The sequence below is a fragment of the Chaetura pelagica genome, unplaced genomic scaffold (genome assembly GCF_000747805.2).
Source record: "Chaetura pelagica isolate M959 unplaced genomic scaffold, ChaPel_1.0 scaffold914, whole genome shotgun sequence".
NCBI lineage: Eukaryota > Metazoa > Chordata > Aves > Apodiformes > Apodidae > Chaetura > Chaetura pelagica.
This window is the reverse complement of record NW_009953061.1, coordinates 440934-468425: the sequence shown is the minus strand read 5'-3', so window position 1 is coordinate 468425 and position 27492 is coordinate 440934. Positions and strand designations below refer to the sequence as shown.

At 45.2% G+C, this 27492-nt stretch overlaps 1 protein-coding gene across 1 annotated transcript in view; it reads left to right on the top strand.

Annotated features, from left to right (window-relative positions):
• Window positions 1–317: 317 nt before the first annotated feature.
• The window catches only part of FLNB (filamin B, beta), a 50368-nt gene continuing 23193 nt past the window's right edge, over window positions 318–27492 (top strand). Inside the window, exons 1-27 of the mRNA XM_009996679.1 lie at window positions 318–329; window positions 3657–3679; window positions 4298–4548; window positions 5509–5606; window positions 6471–6618; window positions 8725–8843; window positions 9605–9682; window positions 10426–10588; window positions 11863–12060; window positions 13723–13860; window positions 15161–15287; window positions 15858–15994; window positions 16365–16558; window positions 16900–17013; window positions 17532–17675; window positions 18022–18145; window positions 18399–18559; window positions 19123–19213; window positions 19468–19637; window positions 21815–21932; window positions 22585–22847; window positions 23452–24049; window positions 24279–24452; window positions 24825–24987; window positions 25375–25535; window positions 26590–26757; window positions 27346–27435. Of these exons, the coding sequence (XP_009994981.1) occupies window positions 318–329; window positions 3657–3679; window positions 4298–4548; window positions 5509–5606; window positions 6471–6618; window positions 8725–8843; window positions 9605–9682; window positions 10426–10588; window positions 11863–12060; window positions 13723–13860; window positions 15161–15287; window positions 15858–15994; window positions 16365–16558; window positions 16900–17013; window positions 17532–17675; window positions 18022–18145; window positions 18399–18559; window positions 19123–19213; window positions 19468–19637; window positions 21815–21932; window positions 22585–22847; window positions 23452–24049; window positions 24279–24452; window positions 24825–24987; window positions 25375–25535; window positions 26590–26757; window positions 27346–27435 (4225 nt within the window). The remainder of the gene's footprint in view (window positions 330–3656; window positions 3680–4297; window positions 4549–5508; window positions 5607–6470; window positions 6619–8724; window positions 8844–9604; window positions 9683–10425; window positions 10589–11862; window positions 12061–13722; window positions 13861–15160; window positions 15288–15857; window positions 15995–16364; window positions 16559–16899; window positions 17014–17531; window positions 17676–18021; window positions 18146–18398; window positions 18560–19122; window positions 19214–19467; window positions 19638–21814; window positions 21933–22584; window positions 22848–23451; window positions 24050–24278; window positions 24453–24824; window positions 24988–25374; window positions 25536–26589; window positions 26758–27345; window positions 27436–27492) is intronic.

The window sequence follows — 27492 nt, the reverse complement described above, 5'->3', positions numbered from 1 at the left end:
AAACCCAAATAACCCATACCCCAAAAGACCCCAAACCCTTCACCCTGTGACTGTTTTAGATGACACTTCTAAAGTTTGTTGCCTGAGTTTCCATCTGAGATGGAGTCCTCATAAGCTTTTGTCTGGGACAGGCAAGCAGTCCTATGGCTTTCCAGCCTTGGATTCCTGCTTCATGCCTGGGTTTCCTGTAAAAATGTGTCTTCTGAAAGTGTGAATCAAATGGCTGTCAGCAGGTATCCTGCTCCACTGCTGGTGTGGTGGTGTGACTCAGCTCTGCAGGAACTTTGATCTCCAAAGCACACATCTCATTGTGTACAATGAACCAGCGAGTGAGTGTGCTCTGACATCAGCCCAAGTGCATCTGCAGATGTTACCTTAAGCATTACAAAGTAAATAACGCAAATTAGGTAGATGACCACACTTTCTCCAAAAAAGGTTATGTTCAAGCTGTCTACAATGGTGCTGTAAGGAATTAGTTCAGCCCTGCTAAATTATCTTGGAGGATGAGATGTGACAGCTCACTTCCTCTGAGCCCGGGCTGGCGGCTGTCGCCTGCCTGGAGAGGGCTCATTAATCGGCGGAAACTCGGCTGGTGCCACAGAGAAAACACACACACACACACACTGTTTCAGCTGAAAGCAGAGAATTTACTCCCCTCTACCTAAGTCATTGCTGCTGAAAGCCAAGCATTGCTAGTGGTGGAGGTGCATCCTCAGGCGGCCGGGCTGTTGTGTGGTGGTTCTGATGCACTGACTGCAAGGAGTGTGTGCCTCTGTTGTAAATTGACTGTGAGCTCCAGAGGAGCAATTGAGGAACATGCTTTGAAAGGCTCTGCACAACTGCAAAGTATAGATTGTGTAAGTAACAAGTATGCTTAAAAGTGATTTTCTTAGTAGGAAGGCAGTGTTGCAAGATCTACTGCTCACTAATTCAATTTTCTAGCCTGGAATGGCCAGAGAAAGTGTCTTGAAGCAGACTAGAGAAAGGGGAAAATCCAGTGAAAATCCATCCAATGTAGGATACATGGCAGCATCTGCAGTAATGATTGTTGGTACTTAAGTGTAATTGGAAAGATGTTGTTTTGCTGTTCCAACACACTGGCAGTGTGCAGTTGGAGCTGGTGGGAAATGCTTGCAAGGCATGGCTGTACTGAGGGTGTTTCATGGTTCTCTGGGCCAGCTCTGTGCTCCTTGTGCAGGACCTGTGAAGGGATGCTTGCCTTCCTAGGTGCCACTTGCATCTTAATACCCAACAGACCTTGTGGAGAATGCACTGAATGTTTTAAGTCAGTTAATGAAAAAGTCAGCCCTAGAGTGGAGGCTTTTCTGGAGAGGCTGTATGTTTGGGTGGTGCTGAGCTTTACACCAGTGTTTAGAAGCAGAGCGTGCTTTGGGCTGGACTCTGGTCTCTTCTTGAATGTACTTTTGTGTTGTGGTAGAGATTGTGAGCAAGAGCCAAGGTGCTGGAGGGATCCCCTGTAGCTGGTTGCTGATAAGGTCTCCTGTCCTGCCCAGGGGTTCTTCTCCCTCCCTCCTCTCCACCCCAAATGAAAGCAGACAAGCCTTCCTACAGGCGGGCTTGGAAAAAATTACATCATGAGATCCCTATGCCTGTCAGGAAGCTGGGAAGCTGTAAGAGCTTGCTAACTTCGCTAACAATGTGCAGTTGCAGGGATGGCACCAGCCCTGGGGAGGAAGAGCCGTCCCGCTCCTGTAGTGAGATTTTTTTGTCACTGGGGCAGTGGCCCCATGCCTGGCCTCTCTGGACGAGGCTGAGACAGGGTATTCTTGCTTTTGATGTGAAGCTGTCTTGTGCACAGACTCATTTTCCCCAGATGAAGGGCCATTGCCCAGCTGTGCCCTCGGAGGTGGCGATGGGGGCTGGATGAAGCTCTGAGCATGCGGTTGGTTGCTGCAGTGACCACAGCACCTCCACACACAGACATAATTTATGTGCCCTAAATATGAAACGGGCCATTCTCTGTCTTGAGTAGTGTGTGCATAACAGGGTGATCGAGGTGATTCTGTCCTGATGGCTTTCTTCCCTGGGAATGCCGGATGACTTTCTGGAATGGGTTCACTTGTAGCACACTAAATCATTGCTCTGTCCACTCCAGTAAAGATGCCAATGTCAGCATAAATCTGAAACTGAAGCTTGGAGGCGTTTGGTGCAGGGATGTGATGGCCAGTTGTGTGCTTGAGTGGGTGGTCCTGCCATGGAGGCATGGGTTGGAGGTGCTGCAAGCACAGGGAGTGGGATGGTTTTTGCGCACTGCAGTCCTTAATTCCTGTTTGTGGAGCTCAGGCACTGTGGTGAGGCTGCTAGCAGGGCTTTGGTATCTCATGTGAAATGTAGCTCTTCCTTCTGTTCTGCTACAATTTCTTTCAAGAAAGCCTTCCCTAATAGGTAGTGAGGGAGCATCTTCCCTCCACCGACTCATTTGCAGCTCAGCTGGAAAGAGCGAGGGAAATGATAATAGCAGGGACTGTTTAGTTGTTGCTAGGAGACACACTACTTACGTGATGCAAACTTTTACCTTGGAACCTATAATTAAAACCCAGCAGGGCTTGATCATGTCATAGGTATCTGTTGTATATCTCGGATGTGAGATCAGCAGGGAGCAGTGAAGTGGCAGACATCATAAGACTGTAAGATTAGTTAAAACTGATGTTAAAAAATGCAGTGCAATTAAAACCAGAGTAGAAACCAGACGTTAACTATCCAGAAAGTACAAATGCCATTCAAGGTCTGAAGTTACAGCATTATCTGTTCAGGGCATACTGCTGTATTGTGAAACCATGTAAATATTAACCACTTCTCCTGAGCATTGGGTTAAAGGGAACGCCCTGGTGCTTACTGTTCTTGGTTGCTACTCTGTATAATCAGTTGTTTTTAAAGTCAAGAGATCTTTTTATATTGATAAGATGGTGTTGGGTCAGTGCTGTTGCTTTTGTAGCTGAAGAGGAGCAGTAGGCCATGCCCAGTGGATGTTTGGAATGCTGAGCCTGAGCTTGGAGCTAACACTGAGTTTGAAATAAAGAAAGCAATTGAAGTACTGAACACTTTTCTTTGCTACCTAGGGCTCAATAAGATCCCCATGCAGTTACTCTGGTGTTATGAAATTTAGTTTATATCACTGTACCTGTCATCACTCTGGCATCTGCAGCAGGATCTGGAGAGCAGACAGAAGGCAGGTCACTTGTAAGTAATGTTGACTAAAAAGGGGTTTCTGTAACAGTTTCTACTGAAATGAAGGAAAGAACAGAAAATGCTGTAAGGTGGTGCTGTGAATGAAAGGACCAGTCAGGCTGATGTTGTTCCAAAACAATGTGGAAGAGCCCTGGTTTGGGTGAGCTTGGGCAAATTGGAGCTGTTACACGTGCAATACAACCTGAGTAGCAACTACAAGCTCAAAGGGAGTGGATCCAATCTGTACCTCACTAAACCAAAAGTAAATGGCAAGAGTATTCACAAAACTGTAGAGGTGACTTCATAAAGCCAAACTGATGCAGAAAAATATCCTGCTCCTTCAGACAGCTTCTTGCAACAATCTGATCTTTACACTCAGCAGCCTTAAGCTTGGCTGTATGATGTGTCTGCAAGTAGAGCTGTGGTGTGGCTGCTGTGGCCTTTTGCTAGTCTAGAGCATGACATAGAAAAGCCAGAGCTGGCTTTCCTTTTCTTCTAGCTCAGAATTTGTAGCATGAAGACTTTGTGCAGGCAGGAGTGTGATAGTGCAAAGGATGCCCAATGGACTTCCACTTCCTGCTTTGCTTTTATCCAGGTCTGGATATATCTGGCCTTTGTTCTAATTCTAGACTCTGCCTTTGCTGGACTTCACCATATACTACTTGTTTTTGCTGTGTGTAGGGAGGCATGTTTCTGTATGTAAATGCAGTTTCCTAAATGGTGCTTTTTAGGATGCTGTTCTAATGAACTCCATGTACTGTTTGGCCTCTTTCAAAAGATACAAATACCAGGTGGCACTTATCATCCAAATACAAAATACCAGATATTTTGAACTGCTAGTTCTCCTAAGCTTAGCATTGTACAGCTTCAAGGGCAAGTCACACCATCCTTGGAGCAGTGAGCTCTCAAGAGAGCTGCAGAGCACTGAGTCCTTGGACTTTTCTCTTTCCTCCTGTCTAATGCAGGGCAGGAAGAATGGTGTCTCTGCCTGCAGTGACCTTGGTCACTTCTCTTGTCCTTGATTACCTGGGCATGGGTGCAAGCACAGTATTTAAAAAACATCCATCTTCAGGGTGGGAAATAATCAGCTCTATGTCTTCTGTCTTTCAGATAGTAAAGCTATAGTTGATGGGAACTTGAAGTTGATCCTTGGCCTGATATGGACCCTTATCCTCCACTACTCCATTTCCATGCCAGTGTGGGAAGATGAAGGTGATGATGATGCAAAGAAGCAGACACCTAAGCAGAGACTGCTGGGCTGGATCCAGAACAAAATTCCTTACTTGCCAATCACAAACTTCAACCAAAACTGGCAAGATGGCAAAGCACTGGGGGCTCTTGTTGACAGCTGTGCTCCAGGTAAGTCTTTTGCTCTGTTTTCCTTGCCTGCTGTCCTCATGGCTGCTCTCCTGTTTCCATGGGAGGAGGTTTTCACTGCTGAGCTGGAGGCAGGAATGAAGCTTTTAAGTAAACCCAAGTCCAAAGAGGCCAGCTGTGGGAAGCAGAAAGTTGTGAACAACTTGGCCAAGAGAAATACTGGCCTAAAGCAGAATGTGTGATTGCATTATTGGAGGCACCATGTCTAAGCTCTGCACTGGGTACAAGGGACAAAGGCACAAATACTGGCTCCTAAATTCAAGAAAGACTTGTTCCCACAGCAAGTGCCAACAACCTTTCAACTTCAGGGCTCAGCAGGAGGCTTCGTGTGTTCTCTTGAAACAGGATTACAGAGGGAGCACAAAGCAGCCAGAAGCTGCACACTACCTGAAACTTCAGTGCTTAGTGAGCTGAGGCTGTGTTCCTTAAGGCGAGTAATGTGATGAAGTGTGAATAAAGGCAGTTTCCTTACCTTCTTGTAAAACAGCCTTGCTAGTGCGATTGCTGGTGCTCATCTGATGCAGCCTGGGTCACCATGGCAAGCAGTTGAAATTTTCCTTTCCAAATTTTCTGAGGGAGAGCCAGTGGAAACATAAAGGGTGGCTGGATGTATTCATGCTGACTTTAGAGTCTGTCTTGAGCAGCTTAAATTCAAAGCAGTGCAGTTGTGTGGCTGAGTGAGTGGTAGGCAAGGTGGGTGGGAGTCTTTTTGAACTGGTTGTTACCACCGGCGCCATAAGGGCCCCTGGAGATGCTGGTTGTTGTCTCAAGCATTTTGGTGAGTAGCAGCACTTGCTCATGGTGTTCTGGCTACTTCTGCAAAGTTCTGAATGTCTTCCTACATAGCAGCATAATAAAAGTGGCTGTGCAGTTTGTGCTTGGTTTCTTCAGCTAGGGAATGTCCTTTGCAGATAACATATAATAATCGAAATGTTCTTGCAGGCCTGTGCCCTGACTGGGAGACCTGGGACCCGAAGAAACCTGTTGACAATGCTCGGGAAGCCATGCAGCAGGCGGATGACTGGCTGGGTGTGCCACAGGTGAGGGCCTGCAGGGAGCACAGCAGTTGGCTTTGTACCTGCAACCTTCTGGAACTTAGGTTGCTTGGACACTTCCAAAAGTGACAGTTTACTCATGTGAAGCTGCCGGAGCAAGGGCAAACTGCACAGAAGTGCACTATTACCTTTCGGAGCTCTGGCTGTGAGATTTTTGTGTAGGTGCCTCTCCTGGAGACGGCTGGTGTTGCAGCACATAGGGCAGGGGAAGAAGTGCATGTGTAGTGGTGCCTGCTCTATTAGTCCATGGAGTGAGTTGGTTTCCTGCATTGAATTCCACTGAAGAAAAATTCACTGGGTTAGGTAATTGCCTACAAAGATGATTTTCAAACAGAGAACAATGTGTTTGCAAACTGGCTTGTTCTCATGCTGGTAAGGTTGGACAGAACTGCTGAAGTCTCTGAAGCTGTCAGAGCAGGAGAAGAGTGTGGTCACAAGTTTAACTTAGTAAGCAATGCAATTCAGAGCTGTAGCACATAGGATTATGCATTATTAATTATTTTAGTTTCAACTATCCCTATGTTGAGTTTTGAGAACATAGCTACCATTGCCTTGCCTTACTACAGTTTAGTTTGTCAGTCTCCTGAGAACCCCTAATAATCAAGGCACAAAAAGCCCCAAAACACTTTGGGACTGTAAGGAGCTTCTTAATTTTATTTTTTTTAATTTATTTTTTTTTCCCATGAGATAATAAATGATGTTGTGTGTAACAGAGGGAGTAGAAGTGTAAGGAATTGCATTAACATGTGGGTTGAAATGTAGGACTGACTCTGTGTCATAGCTCTGTTTCTGTGTTGACATGTGGTAACCAAGCACTGGTACAATACACTCCATTACTTTGTCTTTCAGGTTATTACCCCTGAAGAAATTATCCACCCTGATGTGGATGAGCACTCTGTAATGACTTACTTGTCCCAGTTCCCCAAAGCCAAACTGAAACCAGGAGCTCCTTTAAAACCCAAACTGAATCCAAAAAAAGCAAGAGCTTATGGCAGAGGTAAGGACTCAGAGAGCTTAAGCTGCACATTGCATCTAACTCTTCAGAAAGCTGGGTGGGGTTTTTTCCTTATGTTGAACTCCAGACCTACTGTAACTGACTTCAAAGTTTCACTTGTATACTCTTGGTGTGGTGCCTAGTTTCAGAAATTGGTGGATATAGTCCAAAAGACACTCCTAGTTCTAACATATAAATTCCCCTAAGTCTCTGAACCTGTTCTGCAAGCTGCCAGCCTTGCAGTCCACAGCTGGAAGAAGTAGATGATCTGAGGCTAAAACAACCTTGGTGGGAAATTTAAGCTAGCAGTATTGCTACTGAAAGTCATTGATCTAGCAAGGAAATCTTCTTGTGATAAACCAGTCCTTCAAAGAAGAAAAACCCCTTTACATCTGTGTGTCTGAGCAGGCTCTCTCCAGAGGCAGTGTCTCCATTTTCCCAGGCTTGATGGCAGATGTGTCAGGGTAGGCTACTTCTGAGTTATTGGAATTGATCAGTAGGTGTGAATACTTTGCACACACATAAAGGTGTGTTGGTAACCCTTCAAACATTAAATAATGCTGAGCCTTTGTTGCAAAGATTATATTGGAAGGACTTGTCCATAGATGTTTATGCAAATGTAGATCTACATAGGCATTCTTATTTTAACGTCCCTTTAAAATGAATAATTTCCTGTAACTTCTGATGTGGTTCTACTCTAGATTGGAATATATTAATAACAAAATGAATAAAAGATTTTTTATTTTAATATGCTTGGTATGTAGCAAGACATACTGTGTGAATGACTGACCAACCTGCCTCAATCTGTCAAGTCTGGCTTTAGTCATGTTCTATCAAAAACTGGAATGATTTTCTTATCCACTATAATGTATCCAGTGCTGTGGAACCATCGTCAGGGAAATTCTGTATGAGTTCTCATTTAACCAATGAAAGCAGATCTCTGGTAAGAGTAAAATCTGGAAGACGAAATGTAGGCTAAGAAGGTGCTGTGACTAATGCTGTCCTGGCTGAAGCTGTTTTCTGAGGATAAGCAATCTTTCTCCTTGTACTTGCAGAAGGAGGGATATTTAACTCCAATACCACATCCTAATTCTTGTGTGGTGGACTGAAGATACACAGAGTGAATTTATAGCTGTTTAAACTAGATTATAATCTAGGGTTTAGTTTGAAAGACTGAATATCTCAATTGTTAACACCTTATCAGAATGCTCAGATTTCCTAGTAAAAACATGATCTTCCTAGCATTGCTCTCACATTATTGTTTTCTGAAGACAAACAAGTTCAGGAATTCTGTTTTTCACAACCACTTCCTTTATGATCTCTCAGATGTTGCACTTTCCACTAATTGTGCTATGGAGCAGTAGTGCCCACAGTTTTATGAATAAGCTGAGAATTAATTCCCTTACGCAGAAGGGAGTATATGTTTGGGCTAGTCTGGAACCAGCAACTCAGGGAAGTTCTTCCACCCACTCAGTCTGACACCACCAGGACAGGTGTCATGACCTCAGGCTATGTGTTGGGAGATGATGAAACCCTGCTGGTAAGTTCGTGTTGCAGCAGGCCCTGTGCTGGGGAACAAGGAACCTGGTTAGATGTTAAGTGGCAGTGGCATTGAATTGCAGGATTTTCATGGTTTAAAGAGGTTCCTGTGTGCCATTTGTACAATGTTCACACTGGCAAAGTAGCTTGAGCAACTTCCAGAGAGTAATAAATCTAAGCAGTGACTGTACAGCTGAGCTCTGAAATGGAGTAAAATGAGACAGTGTAGGTAAGAGCTGTCTGGCTGAAGTAAGTCTTTCATCCTTGGCTCTAGGGCCATGCCTTTACCAAAAGGCATCCTGAAGTTTCTCTCCTGCCTCCCTGGTTGTCCTTCCTGCTGTGCAGCACCGTTGCAGTGTTGAGCTGTGTGAAGTGCAGCAGCTCCTAAAGAGCAACCAAGGCACATACTTAGCTCGTGGCCGCTGCGGAAGGGGTGTCGTGGAGCAGCCTGGGAAAGCTGATGCTGGGGGTTTGTGTGGGAGTAGGGTTTGGACAGTTGTGGATAGTCTGCAAGCTACCTTTTGAGTTTTGTAACAACAGCTCATGTGCCACTCTGTGTCTGCCTTGCAGGGATTGAGCCTCATGGGAACATGGTGAAGCAGCCTGCTATCTTCACAGTAGACACAATCAGTGCTGGGCAGGGAGACCTGATGGTCTTCATAGAGGATCCAGAAGGAAACAGAGAGGAGGTACGTATGTTAAATATTTTTTGTGGAGAAGTAAAGCTGGTCTGAACACTGAAGGTTTTGCAGTAACCTTCATCTTTCACAAGTAAGGTCTTAACAGATAACTAATCTAAAAAGAGGTTGCGAAATATCATCTATCAGAAGTGCAAGCCTCAAGTTTTCCTCATAATTGCCTTACTGAGTGAGCTTGAAAAAAAATGTCATTATCTGCAACTGAGCAACACAGCTCCAATGTCCAGTAGTTGCAGTGCTTTAGCTTGACTGGCCAAGTACTTTCTGACATGCTTTTAGATAACACACATCACTAAATCACTGTTTGCCCTTACTCATTCTGCAAGAATGGCTAAAGCAGCTATTTAGATGCCATGAATCATTTTAAGTAAAAATGCTGGTTTTTATGTTTATAGAAACTTCTCATCCGAGTGCTCCACTTGATCATGTTACAACATTCCAGAAAAATACAGCTGTACATTGGACTTAATGTCTCCTCAGCTTTGGCTGCGTTACTAGAGCAATTAGTAGCAAAGGAAGGGCCAGGATGGGGAGAAGGTAGTTTGCTTCATCCCATCTGAAGACAAAACCGATGGGGTTTTTTCCATACAAGTAGATGGAGGTAGTGAGGATCCCAGCTCCCACAGCAGCATGTCTCTTAGGTTGCTGACTCTGAAAATAGTTTGCAGTATCAAGAAGAAAAAACACCCTAGAAAAAACGCCTAGGCTGGCGTGCATCAGCACAGCTCAGTGATGGATGTTTTCTCTCCTAGGCAAAGATAACACCATCCAGTGACAAAAACAAGACCTATTCTGTTCAGTATGTGCCAAGGGTTACTGGACCTCACAAGGTAGGTTGTGCGTCAATAACCAGTCTTCTCTTGCTAAATGTGCTGCTCTACTGGTTGTTAAGGTGAAGGAAAGGTAGCCTGCTGTGACCTTAATTCTGCATCTGGACTATTGGGCTGCCCACCTCCCCAGGGGAAAGGAGGGGTATGTTGGGAGAAAGTGTGTGGGTGTTTGGTATCTAGTGCTGCTTCTGGCTCTTCTCACCTGGGGCCCCTTCTTGCAGCTCATGAAGCCAGTTTTTCTGGGTTGTCAGAGAGACACAGAGCAAAGTACCAGGTTGTTTCTAAAAGGTTTTCTTTGTTGATAACCTTGTATACTGTAGGGGTTTTGCAGAGAAGGTCCTTCACCCATCTCTGTCCCCAGACACCTGCAGAAGCATGTTTATGGGTGATCCCATTGCTTGGCACTTGCCTGAGTGACTGGTCCCCACAGTCAGTCTGAAAAGCTAAATACAATTCCTGCTGCTGCTTCATTGCTGGGTGATGATCTGCCTCTTCTTGGCGCATCCAGACTCAAGCATCCACACTGGTGTAGCTGACATCAGAATCAGCAGCATTGTAAGGAGGTGGTCAGCAGTTAACAGGACATCATCATGGACAGGATGAGGGCTGTAGGATGGATGGTCTCACTTCTAAGGCTCTCTGAGCTAGGAACAGAGGCACCTGACCCCATGTCTGTCTTTGTGGTGGTGACATTGAGCTCTGCCTCTGCCTGGTGGGTTGAAGCTGACATTGTCTGTCTCTAGGTTTCAGTCCTATTTGCTGGGCAGCACATCTCAAAGAGTCCATTTGAAGTGAACGTGGACAAAGCCCAGGGAGATGCAAGCAAAGTAACAGCAAAGGGACCAGGACTGGAGGCAACAGGGAATATTGCCAACAAGCCTACCTACTTTGACCTCTACACAGCAGGTAAGCAGGATGAACAAGTGCTGAGATCTTGTGACTTACTGAAATGTGAGGAGAACCTAAGCTTTGGAGGAACAAACAAACTGAAAAGTGGATGAGAATTTGCAGCCCCATCAAGTTTAGAGGTGAAATTATAGCCAGGCTGTTCTGGAGGCTTAGCTGTGTAGGAAATGCTTGAAGTATAGAGCTGAGCTGGGGCAGAAAGTTGCTAAGCAATATTCAGAAATTTGTCATGAACTTGCTGAATGGCAGCAGGCAAGTTCCTGGCTGATTTCTTCCCCCCAGCTCATTTTGAACAGGAATGTGAAATGCTCATCTCTGAAGGAGGAACTGAGAGTAAACTGTAAACACACAATGTGTTCTGTATTTAGCTTTACAGAAAGAATCTGCCACAGTGCTACTTTGAGTTCATACTTCAATGATGAACTGGTTTCAACCTCCATTGTAATTATTAGGGAGCTACTATCTTCATTAGGGCATCTCCATCATGTGAGTTGTCACCTTCTGTTCAGCCAATGCTGTAGCCTAGAGGAGTGAGTCAATAAGATGCTACAAATGCTAATTTGTTTAGAACAATATGAAACTACTTAGGGCAGTTACTTGAAGTATTTGAACAACAAAATATGCTGAGTAGCATAATTTGAATTGCCTTCTACCTGAGGGTGCTTAGAAATAAAATTAAATGTGGTTATAGTGAGGGGAAGTGTTGTGTTCAGCCTCTAATTGGGAGAGGGAGTGGTCTGAATCATGTAAAGACTTGTCTGGCTTCTAGAAGTGTCTGTGAAACTATTTTTGTTACATGATGAGTTGAATAAAATGTGAAAGAAACAGGTGTCTGAACAAAAGTGAATATGTATAGTCCAGCAGAGAAGGAGCATCATGCACATTGTCCATGCTCTTAATCCAAACAGCTTCAAAGCTTGAGAGATTGAACTGATTGGTGAAGCTGTGGTCTAGTCTGTGATGGAGGCACTACAGGGCAGTGGCAGTAGAATGATGACCAGGCTATGTGTTCAGTGTTATAATAGTGTTGAGGAACCTTATGGGGGGAGCAGCAGAGCCCTGTCAATTTGGTGGCTTCGTGGACATGCTACTATCCTGTCTTGCCCCCTCCCTGCTTGAGTTGTCTGGCTGTTGTCATCAGAAGCTGAACATTTAGGCTGTGCCCAGAAATGGTAGCAGAGGACAGCTGTCTGGGCTCAGCTGGCTGTGATCCTAAACACAGAGTGTGTTGCTGTGGGGAAGCCAAGGCTCAGCTGGGCTTGTTTCCTTTGCAGGTGCTGGAGTGGGTGACGTGATTGTGGAAGTGGAGGATCCTCAGGGGAGGAGCCTTGCTGAAGTTGTGGTAGAAGACAAAGGCAACCAAGTCTATCGTTGCACCTACAAACCTGTTCAAGCTGGTCCTCACATTGTCAAAGTGACTTTTGCTGGGGAGGCAATTCCCAAAACTCCTTGCACTGTTCTTGTTGGAGAAGGTATACTTTTTTAAAAAATGCCCCTAAATATAGATGGCCACTTTTCTTCCTGGGCGTGATCACAGAATGTGGGCATTCTCTGTACCTTTCAGCATTCTTGGACCTGTTTCAATGGGTCACTGGGGTATTCATAGGGTCTCTCTAACAGTAATAAGGCTTTTATTGCTAGAGTTTCCTTTCTGCCTAGACTTCTGAACATTAAGCTGCCCTTTGTATTTTTTTGTTGTTGGTTATTTATTTTTTTTTGCAGCTGTGCAGTGTCTTGCTGTTCTCCACCTTTGTTCCTCAAATTACTATATTTACAGTTTTCCTCCTTAACTGACACCTAACTTGCTTTCTGTTCCATCCTTACGTGCTCCTACGCTTTTAGATCTCTGCTCATCTCTCCTGAGCTACCCTCCATTTGTGGAATTTTGGACTTCACTGCTAATGGCTTCATAGTTGGTAAGAGGTGTGCAGGATGCTCAGTCATGTTTGCTTTTCGGAAGCTTCTAGCCTGCAGCTTGTCCCAGCTAAAAGGGAGTTTGGTTTTGTTGGGGCTGGGGAAGAAAGTTGCAAGCGAACTGAAGCGGCGTGTGACCCAGTCAGTGAAACTTGCCTGACCACAAGCTGCCTGACTCAGTTGTGTATGGACTTGGTGAGCTATTCCCACCCCATGTTGGGCACACTCCTCTATGCTCCCACCGAGTGTCCTGAGCTCACAGATGGCATGTGACCTTCACTTTCACCCTCAGTGTAGGATGGGGAGCAATGTTGGCTGCTGTAGGGGTGAGGGTAAAACTTGTCAGCTATTGAAATGAGTGAAAACCTAATGAGCTGCTTGGCAGATTTGTGCTCCAGCTGCAAGCACGGTGTGTTTTGGGGAAATGCATGTTGGGTTTACACTGCTGGGAGGCTGTGATTATTTATTTTTAAGTCTCTTCAAACCCTTCAGGTCTCTGGAGTTGAAGACCACACAATAGCTGGGATTGTGTAAAGAAAACTGTTCTTAAGTGCGTGTTACATTTTTATGTAGCCACTTTGCAGGGCTGGAGAAGCACTTGGAGTAAAGGGGGGGGGGCAAGTGTAACCTTAATCTCAGCCATACCTTGCCTACTGCCCCTACCCAAGGCTGCTTCTGTCTGCAGAGGCTTGATGGCTCTGCTCCTGAAACTACAAACTGCAAAGAGCAGAGGGTTTTTACACGACATCTCTTACCCAAGCATGTGCAGAACTCAGAGTTGCTAATAGCAGTTACTCCAGTTATGTGCTTCTGAAAGAACAGCACATGGGGGTTAGCTGCAAAGGGAAACTTCACCCCATGCTGCAGCACACCTCTTGGTGCAAGAAATGTCAAGAAAATTGTGCCTAGTACAGTAAATAGCCATGACATTTTTTTTGTATTGATAACTGGCATCAGAGCTTTAGTGTTCGCTTTAATTCTGAAAAAGGGCCCTTGCAGAGGGGCAGCACCCAGTGCTGTTGCCCAAAGCCCATAGGGCATAGCCTGTGGCTGGGCAGACTCCTGCCTGTCTGCCCTAGCGCTGTAACATAAAAACTTGTGCTGAAAACTAAGCTGTGGTGTCCCTAAGTCAACATTAAACTGAAGGCTGTTCCAGGCTGGCTAGGCTTAGTGTACATGGAGAATCAAAGGTGATATTGATGTCTGAAATTCCCTTGCAGCCTGCAACCCCAACGCGTGTCGCGCCACGGGCCGCGGGCTGCAGCCCAAGGGCGTCCGCATGAGGGAGACGGCCGAGTTCAAGGTGGACACCAGAGCCGCGGGGAGCGGAGACCTCGGGGTGACTGTGAAGGGGCCCAGTAAGTGCTGGGGTGGATTGGTGCTGGGGATGTGCTTTGGGGAATTGGAGAACGCAAAAACCAAGAGCAGTATGGAGATGGGGGGCTGATCGGAACTAGTGGGTTTGGTATCACCATAAAAAGCCAGATTTCAGAAGGGTTTTTTGAGACTCTTAGTGGCTTTAGGTCTCTCCAGTTTAATGCATATGGGTATAGCAAAACTGGGAAAATTCAGGCGTTTGCCTGCCATGGCCTCCAGGCATCATGGGTGTCTCCTCTGCCCTGAGGGAGCAAGTCAGGGTGGAAATCCTGCTCTTGTAAAGCTGGGAACGGCTGCACTGCTGGCTGTGCTGGCTGGGCATATAAGCAGAGGAGGAGAGGGTGGAGGGAACGTGTCCCCAGGTCCTGTGCTGTGTGCAGGGCTCAGGCTGTGCCCCCCTGCCTGGCCCGGCAGCTCCCCCCCGGCCGGGACAGCACTGAAAGGTGCATTGTGTTGCCTTCACCTCCTCCACACACACAGGGCTCCCACTGTGTGCCTTAATGCCTTTGGGGAGGGGGGAAAAAACAACAAGGCAACAGACCTATCGATATAAATTGTAATGTATTAAGCTTTTCTCCCTAAATTCTTCATCTTGAAGAAAATGAAAAGTAGGCATTCCCTGCATACTTGTGGTTGCAGAGTCTGACAAATGTTAAGCTTTTTTGTTTTAACATATGACATCCTGTGCTGTGTGCAGGGCTCAGGCTGTGCCCCCCTGCCTGGCCCGGCAGCTCCCCCCGGCCGGGACAGCACTGAAAGGTGCATTGTGTTGCCTTCACCTCCTCCACACACACAGGGCTCCCACTGTGTGCCTTAATGCCTTTGGGGAGGGGGGAAAAAACAACAAGGCAACAGACCTATCGATATAAATTGTAATGTATTAAGCTTTTCTCCCTAAATTCTTCATCTTGAAGAAAATGAAAAGTAGGCATTCCCTGCATACTTGTGGTTGCAGAGTCTGACAAATGTTAAGCTTTTTTGTTTTAACATATGACATGCATCATACTGCAGACTAAGAAAATAAAACACAAGGGAACCTATTAAGTCTGGTAACTTAAAATACTTTCTGCTGTATTTCTTCTGGAAGTGTTTGCTGTCTTTGTCCTAGAGGGCAACTAGAACTAACTTCCCTTATAACCTGACCTTTTTTTTTTTTTTTTTCCTGGTGGAAGAGATTTATTCTTGCAAGCTAAAATAAATACAAGAAAACATGAGCTTGTCTGAATAATTGAATGCAGGATGGAAGCTGTTAAGTTTAATGCTGAACTGATCTTTCAACAGAGGGCTTGGAGGAGCTGGTGAAACAAAAAGGCTTTATGGATGGTATATATGCATTTGAATATTATCCAGCTACCCCAGGGAAATACGTTGTCACAATTACATGGGGTGGGCACAACATCCCAAAAAGGTGAGTTACAAGCAGCTAATTTATTTATTCATTTTTTGAGTTTTTGTGCCCTTTGGCAGACTGTGTAATTGAGGGACCTTCAAAGGAATGTTGACCTTTGAGAAACTCTGGGGGGACAAAATTAGTGGCAAAAGAGGTTGCTGTGAGTTCATCTACAGCCTGTTTTAGGGTTGCAGCAGCTTATATTGGGAAAGATTTGAAGGGTGATTTGTATCAGTCTTGCTAAACCCAAGATGATGAATACAAAAACACTAGAAAACTTTGGTGGATCATGCAGCTTGGACTTCACTGTGAGTCTTTGAAGGGATTTGTTATTGTAGTGTCCAGGGCTACAGTGAGCAGTGCAAGCCAAGTATTTGACACTCAGGATTTGTGGAGCAAGATGTAAGCACGTGATGGGTTGGATGACCTCTCTGCTAGAAAGACAACATGCTGGGCACTGTGCCACCACATATAGCATCTATTAATTTGGGAAATCCAATGTAAAGCCTTGTTTAAAAGCCTGGGAAAAAACACGGGTGCTGTATTTGTCCTCCTTTTGAATCCCATGCTTTGATTTTTCTCCTCTAGTCCCTTTGAAGTTCAAGTGGGTCATGAAGCAGGTCCTCAGAAAGTGCGAGCCTGGGGGCCAGGACTGCATGAGGGGATTGTGGGCAAATCGGCTGACTTTGTGGTAGAGTCCATTGGCACAGAAGTTGGCTCTCTTGGTATGTTACTTCACTTAGTTTGCCTGAAATATTTATATATTGCAATGCTAGCAACGAAGTCATGAGAAACAATAGCTTTCCCAGCAGTAAAAAACCATGTCTGTAAGATGTTTTGGTCTAAACACAAACTTCTGTCAGAGTATGAAAGGCAAGTCCTAAAGGCAGGAATGTGTGTGATGAGGAGTGTTAGTCTGTGGTTTTGTGGGATGAGATCCACAAAGGAATGATGGATTATCTCTTATATTGCTGATGAAGGATGATAGAGACCATCAGGCGTGGTTATGGCTAATAAAGTGCACTTTGGAGAAGTGGTGTCAAATTAGCAGCTACCACAAACCTAATGCAAGGAATCTGCTTTTTCCTTTTTCAGGCTTTGCCATAGAAGGCCCTTCTCAGGCTAAAATTGAGTGTGATGACAAGAACGATGGCTCATGTGACGTGAAGTATTGGCCCAAGGAGCCCGGTGAATATGCTGTGCACATCATGTGTGATGATGAGGACATAAAAGACAGCCCTTACATGGCCTTCATCCGACCAGCTTCTGGAGACTTCAACCCGGATAAGGTGCTGTCTGAGTCACTCATGGCATAACATGTCTTTGATGTAACTACAGTAGAGATGTTTCTGAAAGCTTCTGGTAACAGACTTGACCCTTAAGCTGCCCCTGTGTAAAGCTCCAGACTTGCCATGTTCCAGCCAGATATTACTCAGTTTTTTTTCTAATAACCCTGTTGTGGTTTTTATTTTAATGTAATGAAAACTTGCTGAGTTAGACCAAATTCTCGGCTTTCACTCTAGCCTCTATTTGTATCCCAAGCTTCATGGGTTTTGTGGGAAGGGAAAGGACATAGTTTTACTTCCCTTTCTGAACTGCAAGCAAAGATTCTTAATATATTTTCTTTTAGGTGAAGGCTTATGGCCCGGGCTTAGAGAGGACTGGCTGTATAGTGAACAATCCTGCCGAGTTCACAGTTGAAACCAAGGACGCTGGGAAAGCACCTCTGAAGATGTATGCACAGGTAAAAAGCCAAAGGCAGCTATGTGAAACTGCAACAAAAGGGCTTTAATACTGTTGAGAAGAATGCCCGAAGTATTTCTGTGTACTTACACACCACTTAATTCTGAGGATGTGTAATTCTTTCAAAGCCCTGTGCTTTGATCTGTGTAATGTAGTCAGGCAACAAACCTAACTCAAGACAAGGTGACTTCTCCCCGGCATATGAAATACGTGGCTTTGCTTCCTTACTTGGAGTCTCCTCAGAAAAGCAAGCTGTAATTTCCTGGAGTTGTCATTTGGAAGCACCCGAAGTGTCTCCAAGCCTGAGAATTTCAGGGGAGCTTGTTAATATACATGTTGTAGGATGGTGTTAAGAATGAGCAGGTGTTAGTGATGAAGGCTTACAGCAGAGTAATTTGCATGGTTCTTCAGTATTTCTGAGATGCAGTTCTGGAAAGAAAAATCCCACGTTTTGCAACAGTCTTGAGCTGTTCAAACTATACAAGCATTTTCAAAGTACCTAAACCTTCTGCTTTTTAGGATGGGGAAGGAAATCCTATCGACATCCAGATAAAGAGCAAGCCTGATGGTGTGTTTGCCTGTTCCTACCTGCCAGTTAAACCAATTAAACATACAATTTCTGTTGTCTGGGGAGGAGCCAATGTGCCCAATAGCCCATTTAGGGTAAGTACTGAGATGGGTGTTACTCGTTGTAGCCAAATAGGACATTTGTGCTCACAACTGCTTGTCATTACAACTAGGATGATACAACCTTCTGTGAACTTCAAGGAGGTGTGCTCTTCTGCTCTCTTTTTAGGAATGTTATCAATTTTAAAACAGGCTTTCTGTTTTTACAAGCTCACATATCAGATGTCTCCTGTCAGCTGCAGCCAGAGGTGGGGGTGGTCAGGGCAATTCACTCTTACCTTGGTATGCTTTCCTGTAGTCTCTGTCCAAGCAATGCTCTGACTTGACTGTGCTTTCGAGTGTGACACAGATATGTGATTCTTACCCTTGTAAACCTGTGTAGGTCCTTATAGGTCAGGGAAGCCATCCTCAGAAAGTGAAAGTGTTTGGACCTGGCGTGGAGAGAACTGGCCTGAAAGCAAACGAACCGACCCACTTCACTGTTGACTGCACGGACGCAGGAGAAGGTAAAGGCAGGCTGGGCTGTTGCTGTGGCATCAGAACCACAGGTCATGCAAGAGGGGTAATGTACTGCTTCATGCTGGTTCTCCTTGTTTAATGGAAAAACCTTGGGAAGCAGAATGTTGCAAAGAATTGTGATGTGATCTGTTACATCTATTAACACGGTGGCTTGAACAACTACTGGAGAAATGGGAATGTGCTAGCTGTTTGGCTAGCAATGTCTAGTCCAGTAGCAAGATTTCCCTTTGCTTTTCCTAGGTGATGTCAGTGTTGGAATTAAGTGTGATGCTCGTGTGGTCAGCGATGAGGAAGAAGACATAGATTTCGACATCATCCACAATGCTAATGATACCTTCACAGTGAAATATGCCCCACCAGCTGCTGGGCGCTACACTATTAAAGTGCTTTTTGCAGGAGAGGTTTGTAATCTTTGCTTTACAGCCTGATGTTTCTACAGGCTGTTTATCTGGTCTTCCATCACTGAGCACGTGCCAGTTCACATCTGGCTGTGGCAGTTTGCAGCTGGTTCCTTCAGTTTCTGCTCGTGCGCTTTGTGGTCACTGTTTCTAAAAACACTTCTGTAGTACTTGAAGGTACAAATGAAAGAGGTTGACTGGAAACATTTAAGTTGAAACATGTGATGAAACATGTTGATTTGGCATAATGAGCATGGCCTTGGTGATGCGTCAAAGCTGCTTCCTAAAGGATAGAAAACCTAAGTGACTCTCCAAGGAACATGGGAATAAAAATAAGTTTTTCCTTAAAAAAGGGAGCGAGGCCCCTTCGAGCTGTCTAGCTGTCAACTTTGCCTTTGACTTTGAATGACACTGCTCAGTAAGGCAGAACAGAGTGCTTAAGTGAGGCAAAAATTTTCTCAAGATGCTTCTGGAATTAAAGCAGAAGTATCTTAAAATTATTATCTGTCTTGTTTTGGCTACTGAGGAATTACCTGGTTATGTTTAGAGCTGTGTTTCTGTTGCAGGAAATTCCTGCCAGCCCGTTCAGAGTTAAAGTGGACCCCTCACACGATGCCAGCAAAGTGAAAGCTGAAGGACCTGGGCTGAACAAAACTGGTGAGAGCAGGGTTGAGATGGCATGGGCAGTGCTGGTCTGTGTGAGGCTGTTGTGGTATAGCTGCTGCCTGGCTGAGCATTGCTGGGATTCAGCGAAGCAGACCTGGATATGGCGAGGCAGGGCGCCAGGCAATGGGAAATGGCTCCTCTTCCTTGGCATTTTGCTTGACTGGGATTTATATGTACCAAATACTTCTTGGGAAGAGTTTCTGTGTGTGAGCTCTGCATAAATTAGAATTAACATTTTTCTGCAGGCGTGGAAAATGGCAAGCCAACACATTTCACTGTGTTCACCAAGGGAGCTGGAAAAGCGCCGCTGGATGTGCAGTTCAGCAGCCCGGTGCCAGGAGAGGCAGTGGTAGATTTGGATATCATTGACAACTACGACTATTCCCACACTGTTAGGTACACTCCAATACAGCAGGTAGGTCCAAGTCCTTTAGGAATACAAGAGTGAACTAACTAGTGTTGCTGTAGTGGCCTGACCTCCCTCCCTGGTACCTGTGCACAGAGGAACAAGCTGATAAAACTTGCCAGGGTGTCCTGTTTCCCAGGATCCCTAAAGCCTGCAGGAAAATTTGGTTTGGAAAGCAGAAATGTAATTTTCTGGTGTAGTTATTGATGGTTTGTCTTTGTTTTCTTTTCTGGGAGCAAGTGAGATATTGAAGCAGCAGCACACAGCTCATGTTGTCATTCCACATCTTATCAGTCAAAGATGAAAGGTAGCAAACCTTCTCAGGATCCAAAATAGCACTGGCTGCTGCACCAGCTGCTCTGGGCTGCCACTGTCCCACAAAGTCAGGGCTGTGGTGTGCACCCTGTCAGCAAGCTGCTGTTGTCAAAGGAGCTGTAGAGCCAACCAGAGCAGGGACAAAAGGTGCAGCTTTTGAGTGGTGGTGCAGCAGCTCCCCAGCAGGGAAGAGATCGAGTAGGTGCTGGGGAGGGAAGCTGGGCTGCAGATTAAACATGTCAAAGTATTTGTCAGTATTCAAGGTTTTCCCTTGGGCTGTGGAAACCAATTCAGTCTCACTTGCTTTGGTTCACAGGTGATTCCTAACAAATCTATTTAAGAGCTGAAAGTGGAAGCTGCTAATAACTAGAAGTGTTTTTCCTTAAACTGTGCTTGCGTGTTTGTAAAGGGCAATTAAATGCCCAAATGCCCAAATCTCATGTATTTCTGAAGACATAGGTGCTGTAGCACTGACATGGAAGTGTTTTGCTACTCTTCTGCTGAACAAACACAAGAGCTATTTGGTCATCTGCACCAGCTTCCTTGAATGTAGCTGTGTAAAAGTAGACTGGTATGGAGGACTGCAGCCTTATTTGTCAAGATACTGCTGGATTAGCATTCTTGGAAGCACCGTAAAGCTAGTGTTTGTTTTTGGATAAAGAGTTGCATGATCTCAGGATGTGGCTGGTGTGCCTGTTTGGAGAGGCTTTTGCTTGTTCAGTCAGGGTTGGTATGCAGAAAGGAGCAAGATTGTCTGAATGCCACGTGTGTGAGCAGTACCAGGTTGCTGTGTTTCACATGAAAAGCAGTGGTGAAACAAGCCAGGATGCCCAAACTGGGCTTCTTGCTCGTGTTTCCCATCTGGAATAGTACTTTGAGTCACAGAGGTGCTGTGGACTTAGAGGAGATGCTTGCAGATAGCAGTGGCAGGAAAGCGATGGTTAAAAAGAGGAGATGAACGTAGACCACACAGTAATTAGAGTAGCCTTGTTGACCCTCCAGGCTGTGAGCACATAGGTTGTTCCTGGGGGATTTGTAAGCAGTAGCTTATGAATGAGATGCTGAACTCTTCAGGACAGGGGCAGGATGGACTAGGTAGTTAAATTCTTGAGGAGCTGTGTCACCAGCAAAGGAGTCTTGGTTTAATGCTGTTTACTCAGGCTTATCTATCTCGCAGTGTTGCTACAGCTACCCATGTGTGTGTTTTCTAAAAACAACCAAGAATAATCATGGAAGCTATTCACTAGCTTGCATGAAACATCCATGATTATTTCACTTGGGAACTGAACCGGACAAGAGCGAAAAGTAAGCAAACAGTGAATACAGCTAAAATATGGACTGTGGTAGGAGAGAATAAAAGGAGCACACATCATGGGCTGGAGCTTGCCATGGCTGTGTGGTATTCCAGCCAAAATACACAAGAGCATTAATCTTTCTGACTTGTAGAGCTTAAAACCCTGGTACTGCAGATGCTGTAATAATACAGCCTCCTTGCAGGCTTGGCTTGGGCCTGGCCTCTCTGTGCAAGGGACTGGGATACCTGGTCTGTAGCATGGGGTTGTTCATTCAGCTATTGGGACTGAATGCTGGGAGCTTGGGAGCCAGCCTGAGCTGGAGGTTTTGCCAGGCAGCTTGAATATAGTCTTAATAAGAAGTTGGAAAGAACTGTCTTTTTCTCTCTTCCTGCATTAAATAAAAACCATTTAATTATTTGAAGGGCTGCAGTGGGATGAGAGCTTGGGAGTCTGTAAGCCAGTAAGTTTGGCTCTGGTCAGCTAAAATGGATTAGGTGAAATGGTTATGTGCTGCTTGGATGTTAGTGTGTCTGTATGAAGTGAGGAACTGTGCTAACTTGTAAATTCTGTAACTAGGGTCCAATGAAGGTTTTGGTAACTTACGGTGGTGATCCTATCCCTAAAAGCCCTTTCACTGTGGGCGTTGCTGCTCCGCTAGACCTCAGCAAAGTTAAACTCAATGGACTCGAAAACAGTAAGTACCTCTGGGCTGGCAGCCCTGTAGTCTGTCTCTGAAGTCTCTCCTGGATCTGGGCAATAGCCAATGTGTCCTGCTGGAACCCAAGAGCGCAAAACAACCTTCTTTTTAACTTGCTACAGTTGAGGATCAGCCAGCTCCAACTTTATAGCTTGACCACTCTGATGTAGCTGGCTCTCCTGAGGACTGAATTTCAACCTGAACACTTTTTTTTCCTCAAAGATTGTTTGGGTTTAGTCTCTTGTGGTGAACAGAGCTGGACTCTTCACCAGGCCAAGCACCTGCTGATGAAATCTGGTTTCCTTGGGGCTAGGTGGCTGTTTGTTCAAATATATGTCACTGCTACACAGAAGAATGTCTTTCTTTGTTTTCTGAAAGTGGAAGGACTTAGGGCTGTGAAATATTGTTGCATTCCTGACATGAACCTCTGATACTCTCAGCCTGCATCTTCCAGGCTTATTTAGCACTGTAGTTTTGTAGCTGCAGTTAAGCAAGGCACTTGTTTGTTTTTTTTGGTTGGTTTGACAGGGTTTTTTTTGCGTACAGAGGGATGCAGACTGAGCAGGGCTGTGCCAGTGTTTGCTCACTTGGTGTATGCATGCGAGGTTTCTTGGAGCACTGTCTGTAATATGGGTTTTCTCTTTTTCAGGAGTGGAAGTAGGAAAGGATCAGGAATTTGTAATTGACACCAAAGGAGCTGGTGGGCAGGGTAAACTGGATGTTCGTATTTCCAGCCCTATGAGGAAAACTGTGCCATGTCTGGTGGAACCTGTTCTGGGTAAGGAGTGCAGCACTGCAAAATACATCCCAAGGGAAGAAGGCCTGTATGTGGTGGATGTGAGTTATGATGGCAATCCAATCCCAGGCAGCCCCTACACTGTGGAGGCCACACTACCTCCAGACCCCTCCAAGGTAAGTGAATGGTTTAGAGCTGTAACAGCAACTGATACCTGAGAATGGAATCATGGGCTACTGCCTGAGACCTGGCTTTGTTTTGGCCAAGCCAGACTCAGGAACATTGTTATTCAGAGTGCTGAGTTGTTCCTTTTGCAGGCTCCATGACTCATGGAAGTAATTCCTATAACACTGTACTTGAAAAAGCATTGAACTAAATAAGAATACTGCAAAGCATCCTACATAGTGTGACAAATAGGAGTATTACTCCTAAATGAGTAGAAGTTGGCCTCATCAACATCTTGTCTATAGTAACTGAGATACTCCTTTCTAACAAAATAGATTTCAAGGAAAATATGTTTACAGCTATAAAATATTTTAATGTTTCTACCTTTTCTAACCCATGGCTATATTAAGCCACCTATGGTGAGTATGAATATCCTTGCCTAGAAACCTCTGTGGAGGAGAGATAGCAACTTTACAGAAGAACTGAGAGGAGTTGCTTTCTGTGTATTTTTAAGAGCTGGTTCATTGAGTTTCACATACAAACAAGTCTAACTAGGCAGTCTGCTGTCAGTAACATGAAAAAATGAGTGTAGCTCAACTGCATATTTTCTTCTAGGTAAAAGCTCACGGTCCAGGTCTTCGAGGGGGCCTTGTCGGAAAACCAGCCCAATTCACAATAGATACCAAAGGGGCAGGAACTGGAGGTTTGGGTTTGACAGTAGAAGGTCCATGTGAGGCTAAAATTGAATGCTCCGACAACGGTGACGGAACCTGCTCTGTCTCCTACCTGCCTACAAAGCCTGGAGAGTATTTTGTAAACATCCTCTTCGAAGAGGTTCACATTCCTGGTTCACCGTTTAAGGCAGACATAGAAATGCCATTTGATGTTTCTAAAGTTGTTGCCACGGGCCCAGGTCTGGAACGTGGTAAAGTGGGTGAGGCTGGGCTGCTGAACGTCGACTGCACGGAAGCAGGTCCTGGGGACCTGCGGGTGGACATGGTGTCAGATTCTGGTTCTAAAGCTGAAATCCAGATTGATGATAACAAAGATGGGACCTATGTTGTAACTTATGTGCCACTCACAGCTGGCATGTACACAATCAAGATGAGATACGGAGGAGAGCAAGTGCCTAAATTCCCAGCTCGGGTCAAAGTGGAGCCAGCTGTGGACACAAGCAGAGTTAAAGTGTTTGGACCAGGAGTGGAAGGGAAAGGTGAGAATATTTGTTGTTATCAGTTTGTAGAGCTTGTGGTCTTTTATCCTGCACAGAACGTTCTGCCCATTAAAAGCTGTAATAGCCTTGCATGTACCTATGGTGACCCTCAAAGAGGGATGTTTTGTTGTGTTCCCAAATTAGTTGTTTATCATGCTGGTTCACAAAATATTTTATCTTTGGAAATACACATGGTTCTTGGAGTGACTCTTCAAAACATATCCTGCAGATGTCTTCCGAGAAGCTATGACTGAGTTTACTGTGGATGCTCGACCTCTAACAAAGGCTGGTGGTGACCACATCAGCACACAGATCACAAGCCCATCTGGCTCCCCTACTGACTGTCTCATCCAAGACAATGCTGATGGAACCTATTCAGTGGAATACACACCGTTTGAAAAGGGTAACCTCTGGTTTGGTTGTTTTTCACTTGAGAGGGGGAAACCAAGAGCAAGCAGCTCTTCTGACACTTTCATTTGGCAAACTGCTGAGATCTGCCAGTAACTTGTTGGCATCTTAGCAAGATTTTTGCCTGTGGAGGAGCTAATTTGGCAGGGAAGTAACTTCTTAACTTGAAGAACTGACTTACAGTAACTTGGCTTCAGAACAAGTGTGTAGATGACATGTCCATTATGAAACACTAGTGAAATCTTGTGAAATGCAGCAGGAAGTTCTTACCATATACTGACATTGAAGTCTGTAGCATCTTGTAGAAGAGATGGTAAATGATGAGAATATTTAGGGAATTCAGGACATGTTTTCTTCCTCTTAACAGGCCCACACACAGTCAGTGTAACATATGACGGGGTTCCTGTGCCAAACAGTCCCTTCAGAGTGAACGTGACCGAGGGCTGCCATCCATCGCGTGTGAAGGCACAAGGACCTGGTCTCCAAGAAGCTTTCACAAATCAGCCAAATGCCTTTTCAGTTGTCACCAGGTAACTGGGCTTACATCATCCTTAAGGAGTATTTGGCAGAGGGAGAAGTGTAGCGGGCTGTGCGATTCAGGATGCTAAATCCAGTACAAAGGTTTATAAACAGGCCGAGCTGTGTCCTTCTGATTACTGTGTGTGCTACCTCATTGAGTACTGAGCACTCTGCTCTGCAGAGATTAGGAGCTGATAGTGGTTGAAGATAAAATTCAGTGAAAATGCAAGTGAGGTTTTGCTGAGCAGCTTTGCGTGCCAGAGCATGCTGGAGGCTGGGCAGCACAAGTCAGGTTGCTGTGTTTCCAATAAGGGTAAAAGTGCAGCCAGAGCATGTGAAGGCCATGAAGCTGCTGTTAGCAACAGGCAATTCTAACAGTGTGTGGTTTTGTCTTGCAGAGGGGCAGGAATTGGTGGTCTTGGAATAACTGTTGAAGGACCTTCAGAGTCTAAAATTAGTTGTAAAGATAACAAGGATGGGAGCTGCAGCGCTGAGTATGTTCCTTATGTTCCAGGAGACTACGATGTTAACATCACATATGGGGGAGAGCATATTCCTGGTAAGAGTGTTTGGAGCCTTTCAGAGGAGGGAAGTTGTTGAGCTGAGAACTCGGTGCCTTGGCTGCATCTCATTTGTGCTAAGGGATGTTGAGGTTTTGACTTTCTGCTGTACTGGGAATTCAAGCAGAAACATCATTTGTATTTGTTCCTCACACCCAACAGGGAAGTGTGGAGTGCTGTGTGGTAGTTCTGGGGAACGGCTGCAGTCTCTTCTAATTTCTGAATTGGTCTCTGCGGGGAGGTGGAGGAGCATCATTGAGACTGTAGCACCCACAGGGGTGCAAAAGAGTGGGTACAGGTGGGTGGGATAGGAAAAGGGATGATAGCCCTTCATAAATAACTGGTATTACACACAAGTGGTGAATAAGGTCAAGAAAATAGCCCTTTGGTAAATGGATGCCTTCAAGTCTCTGTTTTGCATGAGATGGTCTAATAGGTGAGCTTGTCATGGGAATTATATTAAACACTGCAGCTTTTGGTCAGACATTCACCTGTGTAAGCATTTGGACTGGGTGTTTAGCTGAAGTGAGTTTGGTTGAAGGAATGTTCTGGGTACATCTGGCATCTAGCGGTTCATCATAAAAAGAAAGATATTTTGCTTGATACCAGGAATTAAATGCTCCTAAGTGCCAGGCACATTTTGCTGCAATGTTTAAGTTCTTACGTGCTGTCATATATCTAGGTATTCTTTCCTAGGTGTTGTGAGTTGATTCTTTCTCATTGGTCCCATTTTATTTGTCAACATACTGGACTTGGTAAAATTTGTAGGAAACAAGCTCCTGCATGAGGCTTTGTTTGCACTTCTGGTTTCTGTCATGCGTTTCTTTCTGAGGTGTGAGAAGCAAATGCAACTGAATTGTTGCATTGATGGTGAAAATGTCAAAGTACTGCCATTACTTCTGGATTCTGCAGAAGCAGAGAAGTAGTGTGGAAGCTTTGAGGTCATTCCTGCCTGAGTCTGAGAGATAGTAATTTTCCCCAAGAAAAGTAGGGGAAAATACCTTTGAAACTGTTAACTCTGGGATGTTTAACCATTGCTGTGTTGACTTCCAGGCAGTCCTTTCAAGGTTCCTGTGAAGGATGTTGTGGATCCCAGCAAAGTGAAGACAGCAGGACCAGGTCTGGGAACAGCCGTGCGAGCCAAAATCCCACAGTCCTTCACTGTAGATGCCAGCAAGGCAGGATTAGCACCCCTGGAGGTGGTGGTGGCAGGACCCAGAGGTAAGGAATTAATTACTTCATCCAGCTGTGCTCCCATCTCTGCATTTGAGTGGGTAGCATAGTCCTGGCCCTGCTTGCAGAGGTGATGATACCACTTGAATGAGCATTTCCATCTGTTCTTGTTCATCTGGCTTGAGCATCTTGACAGATGATCCGTGTGTCATGCTGCAAAAGGAAGAGACCTGAGTCCTAGGTAGTGCTGCTTTTGACTTTATCCCAATCTTCAGAGCAGGGAGAAGTGATGTGATTAACCATCACTGGTGAAAAATTGACTTAGATTTAGACATCAAAAAGTAAATCCAGTCTCATACATGAGTGAGAACTAGGGAAACTCATGTCAGTGGGTTGCATAAGTCTCTGAAACATGGTGGAACCCCTCAGTGGTCCCTAGAGAGCAGTGAGGCCCTTTAATGACAGAATTAATGATGTTTGCATCAACCTAGAAAGCTGTGTCTGGGTGGCACATTATCTCAGCAGTACCTTTCGGCTGCCAGTCTCATCTTGCTGGGAGGGAAGGGCTGCTTCCCCACCCAGGTGCCAGGTGAAGCTGGTGTGGGTGCCTCTCAGGTAACCCTTCTTTAATTTTAGTGGATGAGACGGATTCCCAGGGATGGCGCTCCCCATTGAAAGCGATCTCGGATTTCTTTAAAGGTGATCCAAAGGGTGGCCCTGAGACAGGTTTGAACTCATCACTCACTACTGGCAATTTTGGCTCTTGGAAATCCAATTGGCAAC